The 24,218-nt window shown below is 45.2% G+C and overlaps 1 protein-coding gene across 3 annotated transcripts in view; it reads left to right on the top strand.

Annotated features, from left to right (window-relative positions):
- ZMAT4 (zinc finger matrin-type 4) overlaps positions 1–24,218 on the top strand; it is a 369,144-nt gene that overhangs the window by 76,574 nt on the left and 268,352 nt on the right. Inside the window, exons 1-2 of one of the 3 annotated variants that reach the window (XM_043454316.1) lie at positions 17,425–17,453; positions 19,440–19,638. The exons of the other annotated variants lie outside the window; for them this stretch is intronic. Of the exons in view, the coding sequence (XP_043310251.1) occupies positions 19,609–19,638 (30 nt within the window). The 5' untranslated portion in view covers positions 17,425–17,453; positions 19,440–19,608. Of the gene's footprint in view, positions 1–17,424; positions 17,454–19,439; positions 19,639–24,218 lie in introns of those variants that run through there. 3 annotated transcript variants of the gene reach the window in all.

Raw genomic sequence — 24,218 nt, 5'->3', positions numbered from 1 at the left:
TTATCAACAGAAAGACTTCCCTCGCGGGGTGATAACCAAGTTTTAAAGTCCAAACATTCTTGAAGGACATAACTCAGTGGCTTTGACTTTTTAGGGTGGGAGCTCAAAAGGCTGCTTCTTGATCCTTTATTGGGAAGAGAGGATGAGAGGAGAGAGGTCGACCCGTTTCTGAGGAGGGAATGGGGGGCACACGTGGAGAAAAGGGGCCCCTGGCCCCCCAGATGCTGCCCAGGGCCTGTAGCTTTGCAAGAGAACACACACCAGTGAGAACACGAGTTTTCAAGGGCGATAATTTGTAAGTAATTTTAGATGGAGGGCTTAGCCAGCAGTTTTCTTTTTGTCTGTCTCATCTGACAAATGCCAGTTGTCACTGTCACTCACCACATTCCTCTGAGTCTCAGATTCCTCCGAGCACAGGGAAAACAATAATAATCGCACACACACGCGCACACCCCGGGACCCGTTCCTTGGCCCCTGTGTGCTCCTTGGGGTTTTGTGGTGACCAGATGAGAGCCCTTGAAATGGTTATTTGCGCAAATGTTCTTTGGCAGCTATAACGTGTGCCCAACATGCAAAATTACATTGTTTCTCATTATCTACTCTGTGGCAGCAATGTTTGGACGATGGCAAAGAAAACTTGCTCTTCAGAGAAAACTTTAAAAAATCAGCCTCTGCAAAAAAAAAAAAAAAAAAAAGTCAGCATATTCAGTAGGCAATCAAGTGGAAGAAGAAGAAAATGTGAACCACAGAAGGGTGATCTAAAGTGGAAGGTAGCCATCTTTTGAAATGAAGAATTTCTAAATTTGGTAGATATTGCTCTGCAAACACATATGGTTTTTTATTAATTCCATTTCCCCACTGAAGGAAACAGGGTATTCGTCCCTGCTCTGAAATTCCATAGCCCATTATGTTCTCTCTTTATTAGACCTTTTGGGTTCCCTTTTTAATCATCTTACTAGATTCTAATAAGGAGCTTCTTGGTAGCTCAGTTGGTAAAGAATCCGCCGGCAATGCAGGAGACCCCGGTTCGATTCCTGGGTTGGGAAGATCCGATGGAGAAGGGATAGGCTACCCACTCCAATATTCTTGGGCTTCCCTTGTGGCTCAGCTGGTAAAGAATCTGCCTGCAATGTGGGAGACCTGGGTTTGATCCCCGGGTTCAGAAGATCTCCTGGAGAAGGGAAAGGCTACCCACTCCAATATTCTGGCCTGGAGTATTCCACGGACTGTATATAGTCTGTGGGGTCGGAAAGAGTCGGACATGACTGAGCGACTTTCACTACTAGATTCTTATGACCAGAAACAGAGTTTATTCATCTGCTCTTCCATAATTCCTGGAACAGTGTCTGCCCATCAGAGCCATTCACTGAGCTTTTGTTTACAAAAATAATCTGGTGACCCTGTCCAGGCACTCCTTCCTTATTAACTGAGCTAGAAAGGTAATGTCAGAAAATCAAAAACATCACTTCTTTTTAAAGGAAAAAAAAACTTAGCTGCTCAGTTACAGACTTAGTTATTTGAACTCCGCTTTTCCTCTCACCACACTGTACTGTCTATGGCCCAATCCAATGGTTCAGAAGATGTGTTAGGATTTGTTGCAAGTAGTACAGGTGAGCTTCCCTGGTGGCTTAGCCGGTAAAGTTGTCTGCTCGAAATGCTGGAGACCTGGGTTCCATCCCTGGGTCGTGAAGATCCCCTGGAGAAGGAAATGGCAGTCCGCTCCAGTACTCTTGCCTGGAGAATTCCATGGATGGAGGAACCTCATAGGCTACAGTCCATGGGGTTGCAAAGAGTTGGACATGACTAAGCGACTTCACTTCATTTTAGCACAGGTGGGAGGAAGAAGTGAAAACAATTACAATAGACGTTCAGTTAGCAGAGTCACACATCTTCAGAACAATGCATCCCAGACAACCAGGAATGGGACCTCTGATCGACGGTTCATGCCCTGCCTCCAGGCAGACATGGACCCTTCCTTCAGGGGAAACAGCAGCTGCAAAGCTGCAGGGGCCGCAGAGAAGGCTGAGTTAGGACCCAGCGCACCTTGCGGCTCTGGTTAGGAGATGTCCTTTGTTCTTCATCTCCAGGAGGATGACCTCTATCACATGATCCCCAAGGCTGTCTGAGAACAGATTTGCTGATTTCTTTCATCCCCCGCCCTCCTCCACACACTCCCTCTGCTGGAACTGCGTCTAGAGTGGGTCTCTGTGAGTCTTGTGGCCAGAATTTGGCCTGTATATACACAGTGCTGGATTAAACCTCAGAGATGGAGTTTGGGATGAAGCAGAAAGAAATAGCTTGATTGCTTTGCCAGGCAGAGGGGGCCACAGTGGGCTAATGCCCTCAAGATGATATGTCTGCCCTAGAGCAGGTAGTGAGGAGTCTTGCAGTGTTCAAGATGTAGGGCATGGTCAGCTTGTGAACACTCTTCTGATTGGTCGGTGATGAAGTAATGGCAAGTCAGCATCATCAACCTTCTGCTTCCAGTTGGTCTGGGATCTGCTTCTGTGTGGGCAGCAGAGAGTTACCTTCTTCCACCTGCTGCGGGTTTCAATGTCTGCAAAACAGCTCAAAGGACATGACTGAGAACGTATATATACCCTTGAGGAAGAACTAAGGTCCTTGCCTTTGTTTAATGGCTAACATATTATTTTGTCTTGCTTGACTGTTTTCCTCTCTGCATTTTCTCACTTCTCTGATTAAATTTATTCTTTGACTAAAATTTTTCTACAGACAAAAGGCAGGCAGAGGACCTGGACGGGGTCTGTTCCGGGAAGGCCCCGTAGGGTCATGTTTGTTACAGTCCCCAAACTCACATTGGCCACATGGTCACATTTACTGTCAGTACTCTATCACTGATTTTCTGCTTGAGTTTGATTTTACTCTCAGTTTGACCAGATCATATTCCCAGCCCTCTATGGGGCAAATCAGTGACAGTCTACTGTGTTATTTTCTGCATGCCCAGCATTGTTAGTGTTTGCTCTCACAGGGGTTCTGGGTTACATCAGGAGTAGTCTCTGCCCCTAAGAAGCTCATAAACTCCATTGGAAGGAAAAGCCATGAATACTTTGGTGTGGTACCTGTATGTGTGATACCAAGAACAGAACCTGTAGATTCTGCTCCTAAGGAAAGGCTGATCTAATTTAATATAAACGAAGTGTCCGTTCTTCTGTCCATTTGGCTTTGTGATACATATGCTATGTGGTGCTGTGAAATTTTTGGATCTTCGCAAATTCCAAATTCAAAAGGGTGAGTCATCACCAAGATCTATTATGGTCAAGAGAGATTTGTGGGGGATGACACGAATTACCAAGGCTTCAATGGATTGGAGTAGGAAATAGCAACCCACTCCAGTATTCTTGCCTGGAAAATTGTATGAACAGAGGAGCCTGGTGGGTCACAGTCCGTGGAATTGCAAGGAGTAGGACACGGCTGAGCATGCATGCACGATGGATGGTTTAAATTTAGTGATTACTGGAATAAGGGGCCTTGGAATCTCCAAGGAGCACTAAGGAGACCAGCCTGACTGGACCAAAAGATTTTTGCTAGGGAGGCTGGCAGCACCTTCAGGTAGGGTAGGATCAAGAGGTAAGGAAAGGGGAACCTGGACTCTTCTGAGGCTCTCAAGTTTTTGAGAGCATAAAAAATAACTGAGCCTTTCTGAATGATAGCTTGTTTATGGTGGTCAAGATGTATTGATGGGAAAAGAACAGTTCTTGATGTAAGTTTTGCCAAGAGCCTAGCGTGCCAGTCCACTGAAGTTGGAGAGAAAAACACAGCAGACGTGTAATTGCTAATAGCTTCATGCCCCATTTAAAAGCCTGAACCTTTGTATAAGAGGACAGAACAACCTAATATATGTCTAATGGACCAAGCATTTCCATGCTATACTTTTAAGATCTCTTTTCGCATGTGGACTCTGGGAGTGAAAAAAGAAGAAACAATAAAGACATTATTGCTTTTCTTATTTGCTAAGCATTAATAACATGTTAATGTTTCGGTAGAAAATATAATTAGATGCTGTCTCTTCTCACTGGTTGAATAGTTGGAATCAGTAGAACAAGTAGATGCAGACAGAGAGGGGAACTAGAAAGCTTTCAGATGAACATACCTGAATGTTACAGAAGTTAAAAACTATTTCCTATTGGGGCCACAAGAGAAGGCATGGTTTTCTAGGTACAGGAAGAAGAGGATCCCAACCCTATGAGAATTGAAGCCAAAAGGGCAGAAAGATTATTTCTTGGAGTAAAACTAAAGGAAGAAGATGTATGATCGGATCTAGAAGGAAAGAGAAAACTCTTGTTAGGCAGACCCAAGGAAGTCAGTCATCACAGTGCCAGCCCGGAGTGCGTGTCTGTTCTGTGAACCCTAATACCCCTTGTGTTGTTTTCCTAGCTGTGTAATTAATCATTCTTTGTGAAATCTGTGTCTCAGAGGCACCTCCAAACAAGACGGTGAGCCTCCTGAGGACGCACTGCAGTCATGCCTTGTGTTTCTGATTTATTAATATTTCCACACTTGGCCGATGGTTGTTGCTCACTGGCGCTTAGAGGTTGATGAAGAGGCTGGGCTGGGACTGGTGGAGGAAGGTGGGGCAGGTTTCACAGAAGCCTTGACGGCTACACCAGAAGAGGCGACGCTATAGACTGGTAGTCACTCCGTACTCGGAGCAACCTTCAAGGTAGAGGTGACAGTTCCATAGTTACAGGAAAGACGATTCTCCAAACTGATGGGTAAGTCTTCAAGCATCTCTGAATCTCATAGTAATGTGGGTTCTGGCAAGGGCACCCCATTAGCTCACCCAGGAAAGTCAGAATCTGGTATTTCTCTGGTCCGTAGCAGCAGGTGCTGGGGCATACTGACAAGATTGCTGGGTTTCACTTGTTTTGATGGCCTTCCAACACAGCTCTGGCCTTCCCTAGCTTCTGTCTAAAGTGGGGAATAGCCAAAGGGCACTCTCCTTGTCTCTCTGGGTCAGACAGGAGATGGGGCATAAGTGTTTTGTGGGTAGAGCCAAGAGGGTACGCAGGAGGTCCCTGATAAGTGCTGACCCATGTCTTTAGCTCTTGGTGCTACCAGTGCCTCTGTTCGGGGCCTCCCCGGTGGATCAGTGGTAAAGAACCCACCTGCCAATGCAGGAGGCATGAGAGACGTGGGTTTGGTCCCTGGATCAGGAGGCTACCCTAGAGGAGGGCATGGCAGCCCACTCCAGTATTCTCGCCTGGACAATCACATGGACAGAGGAGGCTGGCGGGCTACAGCCCGTGGGGTCACAAAGAGTCGGACACCACTGAAGTGACTTATCACAGCACAGCGTCTCTATTACTTCCTCACTCTTTGTCCCTCACCCCTTCATCTCCACTTTGCTTCTTCTTTGGGCTAATTGCCTGAGTGAGCGTGCAGACTGGAGAACTCCTGACCCATGTGTGAGATTTGTGGAGCAATAGTGTATTGTGTTTCTGCATCCCATTGGACCTGCCAGGTACCAGGCTACCTTGAATATCAGCAGGGCTCCCTGTACCCTCACACCACTCACACCTCTCCTGGTGATGCCGGTGGTGTGCTCTGGGAGATGTGAGGACCAACGCGGGGAGGATAACAAGAGATCCTTCTCTCTTGTTTCTGTGGAGCTGCCTCCTGTGTTACTGTGCGTTGAGAACCTCTGTTTTCTCTTCAGGTCTCTTGGAGTCATGACATGCTTAATTTATCCCAGATGCTTTTACTATTAATAATACAATTATCGGTGCATCTGCTGGGGCTAAAGCAGCTCTTAACTACCTTTCATCATGTCCTTGGTTGCCTGATACTCTCCAAAGTTGGTTTCTTGATCATTTCAGGGAACTCTCTTGAGCTTTTGTGAAATTTGTAACCGTTCTTAGGTTTTTCTATTGTCTTTTCCAGCAGGCCTGGTCATTCTACCTGGTTATTATTGGCCAAAACGGTTCATGGGCACATAAAATGAATGCTTAATAGAGAAGCTACAGTGAAATAAACAATACAAGGCAAAGGAACACACTCGAGTCCAGAAGACAGACACAGACACTGACCAAGAGCAGTTATCAGATGCTGTGCTTAATGCTCATTGGTTTAGAGTGGGTGGTTGATGAGTTTTCACTTGCTGAGAGCATATGACATCGCTCAATGGACTTTAGAAGCCAGGCCACACTCCACTGGCTAGAACTCAGTTACATGATCCCATTTAACCTCTGAGGAAGTTGGGAAGTGCTCTTTAAACATGCAAGGAAGTAAAATGGGTGCAGCAAATACCTAGGGTCATCTTTGCCATGTCAACCCCTCTGGTCACCATCACATTCTTCCCGTGGCAGGTGGAGAACATGCATCTCCTCTCCATGGCAACAAGCCCCAGCTGCTACCCAGTCACTGCTGACAGCTCAGGTTTCAGGATCTCCAGGAACGGGTTGGGTCTCCCTATCAGCTGTGATGTGAATCCTGTTGGTTCGACAACCTATGGCCAGAAGAGAAACTTCACCTCTTCTCCTCTTGGGAGTGGTGAAGGCAGCAGAACATTTTCCATCAGAAAAAGGAAGAAAAGAAGGCAAAGAGTAACCACTAGTTCACAGCAGAGTTGGCGTCCTGCAGTGCAGACATTGGGAAGTTTCTCTTTTCAGGGAGTGGGGAAAGTTGCCCAAATAGACTCCGATATTCCCCTCTGGGAGGGAGTTTCTTGCTCATTTTCCCCAGTGACCCCTGGCTCTGCCCCTAGAGCACTTCCCTGTCCATCCACTGTCCTCCTTGTTACACATGAGATGAATCCTGGATCCTACATCCTCCTTGGGGACCGCCAGCATTCACAGCCCACTTCCTGCCTGAGATTGATTTAAGGCCTGGAGATCATTCAAAGCTTTTCTAATTCAAGATCATAATGGCTTTGGTAATACAATTCTCTCAGTGATACAGAAGGCTTCTGATTTGTTTCCTTTCAGAAAGCTCTGCATGCCATAACCATACGATGTTTCCTAGACGAAATTTCAAGGCTGCTTATTTTATTGCTTCCTCACCTCTGTGCCTCTATTTTTCAGTTTAATGGTGGCTACCCTGAGGTTATCTGAAAGTGGGTGGAAAGACTACATCCTTAATCTGATTTTTGCCACAGGCCTGAGTCACCACGTGTAGCTGAGAAATCTCACAGAGTCTCCCAACACACACTGTCTTTTAAAATGACAGAGAGGGAAGAGGGAAGGGCATGATAGGGGTAGGAGATTAAGATGTACTAACTACTCTGTATAAAATAAATAAGTGGACTTCCCTGGTGCTCTAGTGGTTAAGAATCTGCCAGGGGACACAGGTTTGATTGCAGGTCCGGGAAGATTCTGCCTGCCGCAGGGCAACCAAGCTCCTGTGGCACAGCTCCTGAGCCTGGGTGCCCTATAGCCTGTGCTCCACGACAGAAGCAGTCCCTGCAGTCAGGAACCTGTGCGCCACAACTAGAGAGGAGCCCCCATTCACTGCAACTAGAGAAGCCCCATGCATAGCGGTGAGGTCTCAGCACAGCCAAAATAAATACATAAATAAAAAAAATAAGCTGCACGTAAAAAGAAGAGAGTAAGCTATGAGGACATATTATTCAGCACAGGGAACATAGCCTATGTTTTGTAATAGCTATAAATAGAGTATGATCTATAAAAATTTGAGATCATTGTGTTGCACACCTGAAATTAATAAAATGTTGTAAAGCAACTATGCTTCAATTTTTAAAAAAAGTAGAAAAAAATGACATTTCTCACTTTGAAGTGACTAGAAGCAATTAACAAATGACTTTTCCAACTCTCTAGGTCTCAAATTTCTGGAATAGCTATATTTAGTTGATTTCTATTTGCTAGTGTATCAGTGACACATCATATTAATAGTTCTTGTAGTTGATTCTTTTATTAAAAAAAAAAAATGCCCAAACATCAATAACAGACAAGTAGACATTACCTGTTCATCTGACAAGGTAACATCTAACCAGGCAATCTCTTTTTTGCTTCCTCTTCTAGTTCTTTTAGAATCTTAACCACCTCTGAGTGCAGAACCATCCAGTTCTTGTATCATAAGCTCCAAAGGCAGGTCTGTGCTCCAGGGTGTTGTAGGCAGTAACTTTGCCAATGTTTTGTCATGAATGACCTGGATCTGCTCTATCTGTCCCCTCTCCACCTGCTAAGCCAGTGCCAAATATTTTTTTTTGTAAGGGCTAACCACCCCCCCCAAAATAAGGGTGAACCCCCATTTCTATCTTAGGCAAGGTAGGCTAAAATGCAGTCACAAAAATCTCAGCATCTTAGAAATAAATGTTATTGTTGCCCATATTGTGGCCCATTGTGGGTTAGAAGAGGGCGTTCTGTACCATGCAATTATTTAGGACTAAGGTTGACTGAAGTTCCACCATCTTGGCTCCTGACAAAGAAGACAGATAGTTGCTCGGAGTATCCAAGTCCAGCTGGCATCTGGGGAAACAATAGACAATGTGGGTGACTCTACAGGACATTTTAGGGGCCAGGCCTGCAGGTGACAATGCCATTCCCACTCATCTTCTACTGACCAGAGTTCAGTCTTGTCTTTTCTTCTGTCTGCATGTGAGGCTGGGCAAGGTGGTTTAGCTGGGTACCCAGGAGGAAAGTGAAGCCTGTCTGGTGAACATACAGCATCGCTTCTGTGCACGACGTGAGTGTGATGCTGGAGAGGACGTGGTGGTTAGAGCCTGCTGTGGGTTTGTTGGGGGTGGAGGTGGGAGGGAGAAGAGGAAGAGAAGAAAGGCTACATCCCCCAGGGAGTGCTTTGGGCGAATAGACGAATAAGGGACCACTCCGGAAGTCAAGTGCCCGGGGGCCACTGTGAACTGGATGCCTCCTTCATTTCCGGGCAGCATGGAAAACTGAAGCCACCGTGTGTTGTCTAAGAGACAAAGCAATAAAATGCTATTAACCGAGAATGTTTTCTCCAACTCCTCTGACTTAATTGGTCAAGCCCAGAGACGGTCTAGTTGGAGTTTGGTACCCCTGTCTGTCCTCAGCTGGTGTCCTGCATGCCGTTCTGTGTCTGAAGGTGTGTATTCCTGATGTATTCGTGGAGAGAGATGTACTCCACGTCCACCTACTCCTCCATCATCTTGTTCTTAGTTGGAGTTTGGAGCCTGTGTTCTGAGTGGTGTAGGGTGCCCCCTCCCCGGCTCTGCCTTTTCAGCCCCCCATTATGTCTCCCAGGCTCTGAGCTCTGGGCCCCCTGGGTGGTGAGCAGCCCACCCACTCCACACTCAGGGGTCTGGGAGCTGTCCCAGAGGGGCGGCTCTCTGTCTGCAGGCAGATGTTAGGGATCTGCCCTGGGTTCAGCATCTTCTTTTTTTTCAGCATCTTCTAAAGATGGATGTTTGAGAGACATTTCTCTTTGCTCTCCCTTGTTCTTCTGCTTGAGAGGCTGCTTCGTCACCTGCCCCCTGACTCTGATCTTGTTTCATGGTTTGCTTTATCCACCAAATTCAAGACCATGTCCAGCAACAGGATTCTGTGAGAGCCTTTCTTGCACTCACTTTACCCCGTGTGCTATTCTGCTCTTTTCCCTGTTTTATTTTAAATCTGTACCTCTCAATTATTTGTTTCATCCTTTTGCATTAGAGGTGGATGTTGTTTTGATATGACTTCTTAAAGTCTTTGAGGAAAATAGCGGGGGATAAACGTATTAATATTTAATCTTTATTTTTAACATGCTATTCATTTTTTTGGAAGAAAGGGACACATTTATAGGGCTCAAATTTTTCAAAATGTGGAAGGGGTATATAATATGAAGATTCTTACACTTATTCCCATCTCTCAACTCCCCAACTCTCCATCTCAGAAGAATCAGAGGTGACTGATTTTCTTTGACGTGATCTATGCATATCAAAGCAACTTAATTAAAAATGTTTTTTATTGGAGTATAGTTGATTTATAGAGTTGTATTCGTTTCGGGCATACAGCAGAGTTTATCAGTTATATTGACACAGGTACATATGTGCTTTGTAGTGCGTAGTCGCTTAGTCGTATCCGACTCTGACACCCCGTGGACTGCAGTCCACCAGGCTCCTCTGTGCATGAAGTGGGCTGCCATGCGCTCCTTCAGGGGATCTTCCTGACCAAAGGGATTGAATCCAGGTCTCCTGCATTGTAGGTGGATTCTTTACCATCTGAGTCACCAGGGAAGCCCGCATATACATGTATTCACTCTTTTTATGATTCTCTTCCCCGATAGGCCACTGCAGAGTATTGAGTAGAGTTCCCTGTGCTGAATAGTCGGTCCTTATTATCTACTTTATACATAGCAGTGTACATGTGTCAAGCCCAAACTCCTCATTTCTCCCCACTCCCCACTTCCCCCTCCTGCACTGCCCCTCCGTGACCATAAGTTTGTGGTCTACATCTGTGACTCTATTTCCGTTTTGTAAATAAGTTCATTGGTACCACCTTTTTAAGATTCCCACATGTAAACAGTTTCATCTGATACTTGTCTTTGGCCCATTTCTCTCAGTCTGACAATCTCTAGGTACACCCATGTTGCTGCAATTTAATTTTTTCTCTTATTTACTTTCCACAAATGCATGCTAAGAGCCGACATGTGTCGTCTGTTTTAGTTGTGGCTTAGAGTCTCATGGTATGATATCACCACTTGTAAAGAAAACACCTGACTGAATTGACTGATGACTCCTTGGCAGCCGTGATAAAACTCTGGTAGCTGCAGGAAGATGTTCTCCCTGTACCCTCGGTGCGTGAAGCGAATGTCAGTTACTTTTCGGATCCTGGCTCCTCCTGACTGGCTGTTGACAGTGACACGTTTTCTTTCAGTTTTCCCATTCTCGGCATTTTCTTGAAAGCATCTGAATCTCTGACTTCCAAGTCACTGAACCATCCGGGCTTGTGGATTTTTAGAAATATTTATTTACTTAACATATTATTAATTTGACTGCATTGGGTCTTAGTTATGTCTTTCAGGGTCTTTTGTTTGGGCTCACAGACTGTCTTTCTAGTTGCATTTCGTGGGCTCAGCTGCTCTGCAGCCTGTGAGGTCTTAGTTCCCCAGCCAAGGATCAAACCCATGTCCCCTGCATTGCAAGGCAGATTCTTAACCACTGGACCACCAGGAAAGTTCCTGGACTTGCCAGTTTTTAAAGAAGATATTATTAGCAGACAGGGGATTCTTAAAGGTTGATGATCTGAGGGAGTGGATTGGAGCCTTGCTCTAAGGCATGCGTTTTGCCCACGTTTCTTCTGATGCTTGGAGAAGGTGCTGAGGGCATCACCCATGACTTGAGTCTTTGTTACTTTATTTAGGCTTTTACTAAGATGCTTTAATTTTGAGTGGCATTTTTGTAACTTTGAATTCCATCTAACTTTGTGGGAGGGAATTATCCATCCCCAAATATCCCCCCCCCCGCCCGAGGATCGCTGTTACAAAGTCATAACTCCACCAACTCAGACAGGACCCCTGCCGCCTTCAAACTGCCCCCTCCTGTCTGCAGCTCCTTGCTTGCCGCCCCATCCTTCAGGGTCCCTGGCCTCTGGGGAGGTCTGTGCCTCCACGATGCCAGCTGCTGGGAAACCTCTCCTGTCCACACACTCCACTGATGCAGATATAGAAACAGCCCTGCCCTCACTTTGAAAAACCTACAGGCAGCTGCCAAGTGGTAGATTTCACTGAGAAAATAGGAAAAATAGAGCAGGACTCCTTTCTGTCTCTGCTGCAAACCCTCCTCATCCTGTGCTGGCCTTGCAGTCTCAAACCTCGACCTTCCCTAGATGTGTTTCCCCATCTTCCAGTTCCAGAAATCTGACTTGACCCCTGTCTTCATGAATTCCTTGTAGCTACCGACTTACCGGTAGTACGTGTCCCTTCTGGAAACGAAACCCCTCCAGGTTTGGCCTTCGATGATATCTCTCATCTTCCTCCCCAGTCTCCCTGGGCCCTAAAGCAGCCCCCGAGTTTAACCTGGGGGATTCTGTGGGATTCTGTCCCTTGCTTTAAAGCAGCAGCTTCTTCTTCCACTTCGTGGAAACTTTCATGCTCCCGTGTGGCCCACCTGCTAAATCCCCCATTTCATACTGGTGGAGTGAGTTCACGTGGCTCATCTTCAGAGCAGACAGATCTGCCCCGAGGTAGAAAGACAGCTTCTGGTGTTCTCAGGGTCAGAAGCTGCCTTGTAGGGATAATCTTAGCTACATCGCTTTACCCAGGCGCTCGTCCAGAGTCCAGAATTTAGTTCCCCCTCTTACTCTGAGAAGGCTAGGCGTCCTCTTTCCTTTTACCCACACTTCTTATGCCCACTTGCCCTGCATCCACACTGGAAACTGTTTTATTAGGGTTGACTTTTTTTTCATTTGTATATGTTCTTTGACGTGTATATTGCCTTGTGGGTGTGTATATTTTATTTGCTTGTTTATTTTTTAAATTAATTATTACTGGAGTAGCTGCTTTCCGGTGTTGTGTTAGTTTATTCTGTCCGAGAGTGAGTCAGCTATACGTGAACATATATCTCCTCTTTTTTGGATTTCCTCCCGTTTAGGTCACCGCAGAGCCCCGGGTGGAGTCCCCTGCTCTGTACCGTAGGTCCTCATTAGTTATCTGTTTTATAGACCGTATCAACGGTGTGTCGATGTCAATCCCAATCTCCCAACTCATCCCACCCCCTTCCCCTCCTTGGTGTCCGTGTGTTTGTTCTCTACGCCTGTGTCTCTGCTTCTGCTTTGTCAATAAGTTCATCGGTACCAGCTTTCTAGATCCCACATTTAAGTGATATTCCATGGTATTTGTGTCTCTCTTTCTGACTTACCTCACTCTCTATGACAGGTTCTAGGTCGATGCATGTCTCTGCAGAGGGCACTATTTCTTTCCTTTTATGGCTGAGTGATACTCCATTGTATGGTCTTCCCAGGTGGCCCAGTGGAAAAGAGCCCACCTCCCAACACAGGAGATGCGAGAGATGTGGGTTCAGTCCCTGGTTCAGGAAGATCCCCTGGAGTAGGAAAACCCACTCCAGTACTCTTGCCTGGAAAATCCCATGGACAGAGGAGTCTGGTGGGCAACAGTCTATGGGGCCTCAAAGAGTCGGACACGACTGAATGACTGACCTCAGCACACACAATGTTCCATTGTGTATATGTACCACGTCTTCTTGATCCCTTCCTCCATTGGTAGACATTTAGCTTGCTTCCTTGTCTTGGCTACTGTAAATAGTGCTGCCGTGTGTAGTTTAACATAATTTTTATTCTAACATGGTTTTAGATTTACAGGAAAGTGGCAAATGGAGTATGCAATGTTGTTGTGTACCGTGACCCCACCTCCCCTGCTATTAACGTCTTGAGTTACTATGATACCTTTGCAGCAGCTAAGACTGATGCATTATCATTATTTTATGCTGTGCATTATAAAGTATGAAGTCCATTCTTTTTTTCAGATTTCCTTAGTTTTTAACCTCATGTGCTGTTCCAGCTCTAGGATCCTTTCCAGGATTCCACGTTACACCTAGTCATGCAGTGTCCTTCGGCTCTTGTAGATGTGATAGTGTCTCTGGCTTTTTTTTTTTTTTTAATTATGTGTTTGTTTGGCTGTGCTGGGTCTTAGTTGTGACGTGTGGGATCCGGTTCACTGACCAGGAATGGAACCTGGGCCCCTTGCATTGGGAGCAAGGAATCTTAGCCACTGGACCACCAGGGAAGTCCCTGACTTTCATTGTTTTTGATGACCTTGATAATTTTTAGGGTTCCTGTCCAGACGTTTAGTAGAAGGACCACCAGTGGATGTTTGTTTGCTGAGCTTCTCATGATGAGAGTGGTCAATGGGTTCTTGGTGGGGAGGATCCCAGCAGTGAAGTGCTGTTCTCATCACACCATTTCCAGTGTCTGGTTATCAAGCAGCTGCATCCCTGGTGATGGTGACCTTGAGCTCCTGGCTCTGGATACAGTTCGTATATTTCTCCACTGCAAATTTACTCTTTCCTCCTCTTCTGTACTGAGATCTTTGGAAGGAAGACTTTATGCACAGTGCAGGCATATATTTTTAATGGCATTATGATGTGAGCTTGATTCTTCTCTTGCCGTTACATTCAGCAGGATGGTTTTAAGTAGCATCTGTGTTGCTACATGTATGTCTCATCTCTTCCCTCTCCCCGATCGACACTCTTTAGTGAGTACCTCTCATATTTTGACTTTCCCGTTCCTTCAGGGATGGATACTTAGATTGCTTCCAGTCCCCCATGCATACAAGTGATGGTGGACAAACATTCTGAACCATGCTTCCTAAAGGACCTGTGTGGGCATTTTTCGGAGCTGGACATGCAGGCCTAAAGACTCCTTGTGCCTCAGAAGCCCTGTTATCACTCACTTGGACTGAGCCTCACTCAGGGAAGGGTTGGCATGCTGTGGTTCCCATAGCCACATTTCTGACGGTAACTGGCTTTGTCTGGCTTTCTCATTTTGTTCTAACCTAGTTGCTATGTGATATCTTGTCATATGAAATTGCATTTCTCTAATTATTATAAAGCTTGGACAACTGCTTGTATACATTCTAGCCCTTTTTAAAAATACAAAAAATATTAGATTTTTTTAATTAAATGCTATAAATCAAATCAATAGGCTCTGAGAAAAATAAAATTAATGGATAGTGAAAAATGCACTCAGTACAATTCAGCATCAGTTTCATGTTTGGCTATGTTTACTAGTTTTCTGTGCACAAAAGACATAATTCCTTGATAGTTTGGAAGAACTAATAGAAAAAATTCATTCTGAAGGTTTTTTTTTTTTTTTTTTTAAATAATGATTTGGTAACCTTCCATTTCTTGGCTGTGAATGATTATTGCTCTATTCAGATTTTGCTGATTTTCTTAAGTCATTTTATTAAATTAATTTTTCCTAGAAGATTCTCTGTTGTTTAAGACTCATTTTTGTAGATGGAATTAAATAGATCTCTACCATAATTAATTATTCTTTTTTCTAGCTATTATAATAGCTTTATAAAAAAAGCTTTTTATTTTATATTGGAGTGTAGCAGATCAACAATATTGCCATAGTTTCAAGTGAACAGCAAAGGGACTCAGCCATACATACACGTGTGTCCATTCTCCCCCAGACTCCCCTCCCATTCAGCTTACCGCAGAACGTTGAGCAGAGTTCCTGTGTGCTGTAGGGCCTTGTTGGTTATCCATTTAAAATGTAGCAGTGTGTACATGCCCATCCCAAGCTTCCTACCTATTCCTACCTCCAATCTCCTTCCCCCTGCCCCCAAGTTTGTTCTCTAGGTCTGTGAGAAACTGTCCTACTGAAGTCAGGCAGAGAAAGAGAAATAGTGTATGACATCCCTTATATGCAGAATCTAAAAACATGTTTAGACATTTTTTTGATAGAAGTGAACTTAAAAAAAAAGAAACAGACTCACAAACTTTCTATTTAGCCCCTTTGCTTTCCTTTTCTTGTTGCTGATTGCTTTTCTTATTGTCAATTTTTTTCTATTCTTGTATTTTTCTTTTTGATTTTCTCATATATTACTTCTTGGGTTTGGACATTGGAAATACCTCATCCCATTCAGTCATCCGTCTGCCAATGCAGGAGACACTGGAGACACAGATTCTATTCTTGGATCGGGAATATCCCCTGGAGAAGGAAATGGCAACCCACTCCAGTATTCTTGCCTGAAGAGTCCCTTGGACACAGGAGTCTGGCAGGCTACAGTCCCTGGGGTTGCAAAGAGTTGGGCATAACTTAGCACTCATGCTCATAACATATATCCAGTCATCTTCTTATTATGTCTGCTCTTAATGTCCTTTGTTAATTTTATTTGTTGAACTTGTTAATTTTTATGTGATGCATTTAATAAACTTTTTCCTGTGTGTTTTCTTTAAGAAATTCTTTCATTGATTGGTCACAAAAGCATTAAGTATCCCAGCTCCGATTAATCTGACACTTCTGTTTTCACATGCATGCCTTTAACTCTATTTGGAGCCTACCTTTGTGTAGTGTACAAGGTCCGAATCAACTTTGGTTTTCCTCCATACAGTGACCCACTCTTCCTACCGCCATCAACAGTCCATTCATTCCCCATGATGTGGTTCAGTTCAGTTCAGTTGCTCATTTGTGTCCACTCTTTGCAACACCATGGGCTGCAGCATGCCAGGCTTCCCTGTCCATCATCAGCTCCCAGAGCTGATGTCCATTGAATCGGTGATGCCATGCAACCATCTCATCTTCTGTCGTCCCCTTCCCTTCCTGCCTTCAATCTTTCCCGGCACCAGGGTCTTTTCCAACGAGTCAGTTCTTCACATCAGGTGGCCAAAGTATTGGAGTTTCAGCTTCAGCATCCATCCTTCCAATGAATATTCAGGACTGATTTCCTTTAGCATGGACTGGTTGAATCTCCTTGCAGTCCAAGGGGCTTTCAAGAGTCTTGTCCAACACTGCAGTCCAAAAACATCAATTCTTTGGTGCTCAGCTTTCTTTATAGTCTTTATGATGTGGTTGGTGTCACCTTTATCATCTGTTCATTTTCCACACGTGCTTGTCTGCAAACCAGACCTTTCTATTCTGCCCCATCGTTCTGTCTATCCGGGCCAGTCAGTACAGTATTTAGTTACTGTGACTTGGTGTCATGTCTTAATATCTGGGAGAGACCAGCCACGCCTCCTTCCTGTCTCACTGCAGAGCTGTCTTGGCTGGTTGCGCAGCGTCCTGTTGTGCTGTCCATGTTCATGCTTGACTAAGTGGACAACCTCAGTTGAAATTTGGACTGGAATTCCATCACATTGAAGAGTGAATTTCAACAGAATGGGTACCTTTACAGTATCAAGTCATGTTAAAGCAGGGGTATCTATCCATTTATTCAATTTACATTACATTTTCAGAGAAATGTAACTCAACACATTATTGACCAGGGGATTTTTTTGCAGAAATGAATACCTGTGGCATTAATATGTCTCTGGTTGGTAGTGGGTTAATAAACACATAACCTTTGAGCCCATATGCAACTGCTGGGTAATTTCCTTCTTGATGATTATTTATTCTCTTCTATTCTTCTGTCAAGTATTAATCACTCTTCTCCAACTAAATTGGAATTGTGATGAGGACCAAGGGCTATGCTTTTAATTTCTTCTCCCCCCTCACTGTATTTGAACCTAGAGGGTCATAATGAATGCCAGGTATTATTTTTTTAAATTAACTGATATGCAGGATAAATACCCTAGAGAAGGTAATTTTTTTCTGGCCTCCTCGTTTACAATTTTGGTCTTTGATTTTCCCTCTTTACTGATTTTCTTGCCTATTCCATGCTTTCCTCTTGTTTGCTCCCCTGGGTGAACATGTCTAATATGGCTTTGTAACTGTAGCTCAAACCTCTCCCGTTTATCGAGTCAGGCTGAGCACTTTTTTTTTTTTTTTTGCAGAGTGGTGCATTCCCTCTTGGGTTGAGCGGTGTCATTTAAAACTCAGCTGTGTCAATAAGTCAGGGTGAGTCTTCGGCTTTATACAACTGCCTTGCCAACCATTAGAAAGGTGTTAACGTTTATTGCCAAGCTGTCTCTTAAATATCCTGTAATAAAAAGCCAATGTATGCAGTCTTTTTTTTTCTTCCCTTTAATTTCATCCTTAAGCTGCATTTTCATTACCACATCTTCTTTTCAAAGTGCTGTAACATTTGTTATGGAAACCTTTATTGTTTTAGGTGCTCCCGTGGTAGTCTTCTTTGATCAAGAGAACAAAAAAGTTTTAGTAAAAGAAAGTCATAGTAGATGCTCCTTTCTTTGGCTCATGGCATGTTGGACCCTGGCCGTATTAGCTGTTTAGCTCTGTCTGCTCTTTAATCTTCATGATGATCCAGAAACGTGGTTGGACCTGCACCTCATCTGCTGCTGCTACTGCTGTCAAATTGCTTCAGTCATGTCCAACTCTGTGTGACCCCATAGACTGCAGCCCACCAGGCTCCTCCGTCCCTGGGATTCTCCAGGCAAGAACACTGAAAGTGAAGTCGCTCAGTGGTGTCTGACTCTTAGCGACCCCATGGTCTGCAGCCTACCAGACGCCTACGGAGGCGTCCATAGCATTCGCCAGGCAAGAGCACTGGAGTGGGTTGCCATTGCCTTCTCTGCACCTCATCTAAACCCGTATAATAAAGATATATGATAATGAGGTTGTCCAAGTTGAAAAGCTGTTTGAACCTATGTCACCGTGCAAAGAATTCATCATGTTATTTGGTTTAGGGACTGCTTGTAATGCGAGGGTAAGACCCTGTTTGGAAGAAATGATTCAAAGCTGGATCAGCTGAGGGTACTGAAAAGCGTGGTAGTCCTTGGCACTGGGAGTTTGAGAACCCGGATGTCTTTGGAATGGGGTGGCGTGTCTGAAATGGCACACGGGGGCGTGGTGTTTGTGGACTGATCAAACTGCTGATTCTGTTGAGGTGGAAACAGAAGTTAATCTGCTGTTACTGAGCTTCTGTGACATTTAGAATTTTCCTTGAAATGTTTTCTGAGTGAAGGAATACGAAGTGTATGTTTACTACATTAGCACCTTAGAAACCAAAATGTGTTTGCTCAGGAAAGCAGTCTTGCAGCTGAAATATTAATGTGGCAGAGATAACACATTCTCTGTTTAATAAAAATGCAGCTTCACGCTGAGTGGTGAAGACCAGGGCTATCCCTTCAGTCTTAGGAAGATGTGAAACTCCAAGTGCATAAATGGCTTCATCCCCACTCAGCATGCCCAGACTTTCGGGGGTTGTCTCCAGAATTCGAGAGGTCTTATTGTGCCCTCTGGAAATGTTCATCTGGGAAACTGCAAACCTCTTTAGCCTGCTTTTAATGCTGTTTAAGACACACTGGTCCATGCTCTTATATTTGGATCAGCCAAGTTGTATAGGATTCTAAGAGGTGGTTGACTCACTGCAATTTCTGAACATCTTCCTTTAAGTCAGGAGCCTGGTGATGAACACCTCTGATGTTTGCCTGCATTTATTCTCCCAACATATTTTTTGAACATCTCTGCTGTGTAAATGCAGCATAATCGTTTCCATTTTCCTCCTCTACGGGGAACCCTAGATGAAAAAGACAAAGCTCTGACACTCATTTGGATAAAGTAGAAATGACAGCCATACAAATGAGAAGGTGAGGGAGTGTTAGGCAAGCGTAGGTCTGTGTTATTCATCAGAGATTTAGGGTGACTTGGTTAGAAAGAAAATTCAGTTGGACTTCTTATTCTCTAATGAAATGTGGAAATTAAACTACCTGTGTCTTTTCTCTGGACTAGATTTGTGCATATTATATATTTAAAAATTAAAAGGGAGAAATACAGTTGTTTAATAGAACAAAGACCTGAGTATAGCAGCATGTTTCTGAAAATTAAGGTCACTCAAGGTCACACTTCAAGAAGCCTTGCTTTTCTGACCTTGGACACTTGGCCTGTGTATGACTATATGGAAGTGTTTATTCCTGTCTTTAGGAAAGAAAGTCGATTCAAATGCCCTGACTTTAAAAAAGAAAACAACAGAAAAAACAAACGAAAAAAACCAGAAATGAGGCCTCGTGATGCCCTGTCTGCTTCTGTGGAGGTGGAGGTTGGCGGCTCCGAGGTTCCAGGGAGCGCTGACACTGTTGACTGAACTGTCTGGATGCGAGACATTTTGGGATTCTCACACGTGGTACGATGATGTAATCTTGTGATTCTGCCAACACTTTTACTCTTCAGTATTTTTAATAATCATTTTAATGCATGTGTTTTGCCAGGTCTAAAGAGGAACCATGTTCCTTTTCTGTGATTCCACAAGATATTTTTTATGGATTAAGATGTTAGGTTATTAAATTACTGTTTCTCAGACAGGAATCATCAGATCCTTAAGAATACCATTCTTGTGGACACTTGAGAATTTCTTCTTTTACTTTGATTTGAGACACTTTGCATCTTACAGCCCAGAATTCAATTACTCCTTTGGGGGTTTAATACTTTTAAATTACTTTTTTGTCAGCGGTCTCCAGATTTGGTGAACTGATGATTTAGATGATTGGATGATCATTAGACTGATGGATCTAGCCATTGATTTTATCTGTTTTCCAAGTAGGTTGGTGCTGTTTTAAAATTTTTCTTTTATACTTTTATGTTTTTGACTAGCTGACTTTCTTTTATATGTTGAAATTGAAAACCACGTAAGAGAGCCTTCAGAGATCTCAAGAGAAAGCTCCAATGGTGAAAGGAGTAGATCTATGAATTTGGAACAAAGTTAAAAAAAAAAAAAAGTTTGCTTCCATTCTTGTCTGACTCTGTTCCTCTTTTTCCATTAGATATCAGAGATATAATATCTGTCTCTGTTGTATGAGAGAGACAGAGAGAGAAACAGAGTTTTTGATGATCTGTTTTCTTTCTATCTATCAATATCTATCTATCTATCAACAGAAACGGTCAAAGAAAGGGATGTGCGTGTGTTCAGTCATGTCCGACTTCTTTGTGACTCCATGAACTGCAACCCACCAGGCTCCTCTGTCCGTGGGATTTCCCAGGCAAGAATACTGGAGTGGATGGTCATTTTCTTCTCCAGGGAATCTTCCTGACCCAGGGATCAAACCTACGTCTCAGATGTCTCCTGCATTGGCGGGTAGATTCTTTACCACTGACCTACCAGGGAAGCCACAGGAAGGGATAAGCTAGACAAGATGCTAATAAAGGCAATTGACCCAATTGAGGAGAATTTGGTCTGGAAAAAAAAAAATCCCTTGAAATGGTAGAAAGAGTTTAGAAATCCGGAGTGTAGAAGGAGGTGGGGATGGAGGTGGTCTGTGCACCAAAGTGCCTCTAATTTTAGCTGCTGTTTTATTCACTGATAAAACACTGTGCTGGCCCAGAATCAAATCCTAGGAAGCAGAGTTGAGAAGCAGCAAGGCAGTAAAGAGAAGGGGAAATACATCTCAGCCAAGTGCTGCTTTGGGAAAGTAAGTACGAATTAGCTACTTTGTCAGCAAAGTTTTCTCATCGGAGCCAACAGAAGTTGGGAGGGATCCGAACCGTGAGGAACATCGGTGGAGACCTCGTGTCTCTAAGATGTTTGTGCCATGTATGGAAACTCCAGGCAGCTCTTCCAGGTGGAATCAGTCAGGGAGTAGAGACGCTGATCGGTTTCTAAGGATTCTCTTCTGCTTCTCAGCAGCATCTTTCTTTTCATATAGTTTGCCACAGGGTTTGAGAAATAAGATGCCCTGCCCTCTGTGGGTTCTCGTGCATTAACAGCTGGCAACCAGGACTTTGGCCCCGGGCCCTGGAGGTTGGCACGACCACATCCCGCTGTGGGGCTGGGTGAATAGTTGCCAGTGGAGGAGGAGGAGAATCAAGAAGAAAATTCTCCCTGAGAGGCGTGTGGGACATGGGGCTGCTTATCGGGTCTCTGAGCAGAGATGCTGTGATGCATGCTCGGATTTAAAGTTTTCTGAAGCGCTTCCCTGGTGGCTCAGCTGGTAAAGAATCCCCCTGCAGTGCAGGAGACCTGGGTTTGATCCCTGGGTTGGGAAGATACCCTGGAGAAGGGGAAGGCTACCCACTCCAGTATTCTGGCCTGGAAAACTCCATGGACTGTATAATACAGTCCATTGGGGTTGCAAAGAGTTGGACATGACTGAGCGACTTAAAAAAAAAAAAAGTTTTCTGAAGGTTCAGAGGAGGTGAGGAGACGAGCCAGGATCATACCTCCTGTAGATGCCCCCTCTCCAGGTGCTAGCTGAGCCTTCTGTCTCCCTGCTCTGAAGCTGAGGGTGACAGTCAAGACCCCGGGGAGGGAGAGAGCCCAGGACCCCTGACACCCTCCCCTAGGAGCTCACCCAAGGGACCTGCCGATCCCCAGCACTCCCGCGCCTGTTTCCCACCTGGCTCACCCCTTGGAGGGCTTTGACCTGGAGTCACCGCACACCCATCCTACCGTGAAGATGCTGCAGTTGAAGAGTGTGGGCTGGCCGACCACTCCCTGCCTGACGTGCCCCCCTCCCCAAACTCCTCTTGATGGCAGCGCTTCCATTCACCGAGGACCTGGCACTGTGCCAGCCTCCTCGTGCGTCATCTCCTGTTGCTCCTTGAAGGACTCTCAAGTGGCAGATGTCACGATTTTAGTCCTGTCCTCTGAGGAGAGTCCTCTTGGGCTTCGCTGGTGACTCAGATGGTAAAGCGTCTGCCTGCAATGCGGGAGACCTGGGTTCGATCCCTGGGCCGGGAAGATCCCCTGGAGAAGGAAATGGCAACCCACCCCAGTATTCTTGCCTGGAAAATTCCACGGGTGGAGGAGCCTAGTAGGCTATATAGTCCATGGGGTCGCAAAGAGTCAAACTTGACTGAGCAACTTCACTTTCTTCTGAGGACACTGTTGTTCAGAATAAGTTACGTAACTTGCCCAGGCGCAGGACCCGGAATCTGTTATGTGGGGAATTCCCCAGATGCCACTTTCCTTGATCCCAGCACACTCCCTCCTTCCTCTGAGGAAGGACAGGTGACAGTGTGTTGAGTTCAGCTGTTTTCTTCAATTTAGCAAGCATGGTGCTGCGCTTTCAAAACGTGCCAGGCACTGAGCCTTAGAATGTATGCGCTCGGTTGTGTCTCTTCGTGACCCCATGGACCGCAGCCCACCGGGCTCCTCTCTCCTGGAATTTTCCAGGCAAGAATACTGGGGTGGGTTGCCATTTCCGTCTCCAGGGGATCTTCCTGACTCAGGGATCGACCCCACGTTTCTTGTGTCTTCTCTGTTGCAGGCGGATTCTTTACCACTAGTGCCACCTGGGAAGCCCTGGGGCCCAAGGTCATTGGGTGAATGGTGACTTCTGGGGCTCCTAGAGCGCAGGGCTGGCGGCATGAGTGGTTGCTCCACACGTCACGGGGTTAGGTCAGACCCACCCTGAGCCCTGGACAGGGGCTGGGCTGTGTGGTGGTGGGTGCATGTGTGTAGGGCATGGTGGATCACTGGGTGGGACTCGCCGAGGGGAGGTGACAGGGCTCTCAAGTTTTCAGCAGTTAGACTTCAGGAAAAGGCAGCTCCAGGCTGAGGGCACAAAGCTCCAAAGTCAGAGTAAAGATGAAAAGTGTGCAGCCTGGCTTTGCTGGAGCGCAGAGCATGTGCAGTGAGCCCCAAAGTGGAGATCAGGGGATCGGCCGACCCCCGAGGTGAGGGGACCCTGTGGGGCTGGAAGACTTGGGGCTGGTGTGACTCCTGGCTGGGGTTGGTCTGTTTTTCAAGCAAAGTGGGTTGGTCTTTGGCCTAGAACTTTGTGCAGCTTTGCTGTTATGTTACTGTTCAGTCAATCAGTCATGTCCAACTCTTTGCAACCCCATGGACTGCAGCATGCCAGGCTTCCCTGTCCTTCACTGTCTCCCTGAGTTTGCTCAAACTCATGTCCATTGAGTCGATGGTGCCATCTAACCATCTCATCCTCTATTGTCCCCTTCTCTTCCTGCCATGTGTCTTTCCCAGCATCACAGTCTTTTCCAATGAGTGGGCTCTTCACATCAAGTGGCCAAAGTATTGGAGCTTCAGCTTCAGCATCAGTCCTTCTAATGAATATTCAGGACTGATTTCCTTTAGGATGGATTGGTTGGATCTCCTTGCAGTCCAAGGAACTCTCAAGAGTCTTCTCTAACACCACAGTTCAAAAGCATCAATTCTTCTGTGCTCAGCCTTCTTTATGGTCCAACTCTCACATCCATACATGACTACTAGAAAAACCATAGCTTTGACTAGCAGACCTTTGTCGGCAAAGTGATGTCTCAGCTTTTTAATATGCTGTCTAGATTGGTCATAGCTTTTCTTCCAAGGAGCAAACATCTTTTAATTTCACGGCTGCAGTCCCTGTCTTCAGTGATTTTGGAGTCCAAGAAAATAAAGTCTGTCACTGTTTCCATTTTTTCCCCATCTATTTGCCATGAAATGATGGGATTGGATCCCATGACCTTAGTTTTCTGAATGTTGAATTTTAAGCCAGCTTTTTCACCCTCCTCTTTCACCCTCATCAAGAGGCTCTTTAGTTCCTCTTCACTTTCTGCCATTAGGGTGATGTCATCTGCATATCTAAGGTTAGCTTTCTGACACCCAAAAGGAAGAGAAGAAACCAAGATGACCTTTGACTGAAATGGGAAAGAACTCCAGACTGGATTCAACGAAGAAGCAGAAGGCAATAATGTGAAAGCTGCTTCAGGCGTCCACATCCAGGCACCTTCACCTCCCATCTGGGCAGCAACTGTGTGGGGAGGGAAGGAGAC

This window comes from Cervus canadensis, chromosome 31 (genome assembly GCF_019320065.1).
Source record: "Cervus canadensis isolate Bull #8, Minnesota chromosome 31, ASM1932006v1, whole genome shotgun sequence".
Taxonomy (NCBI): Eukaryota; Metazoa; Chordata; class Mammalia; order Artiodactyla; family Cervidae; genus Cervus; species Cervus canadensis.
Note: the sequence above shows the minus strand (reverse complement) of the source record. Positions and strands in the feature narration are given on the sequence as shown.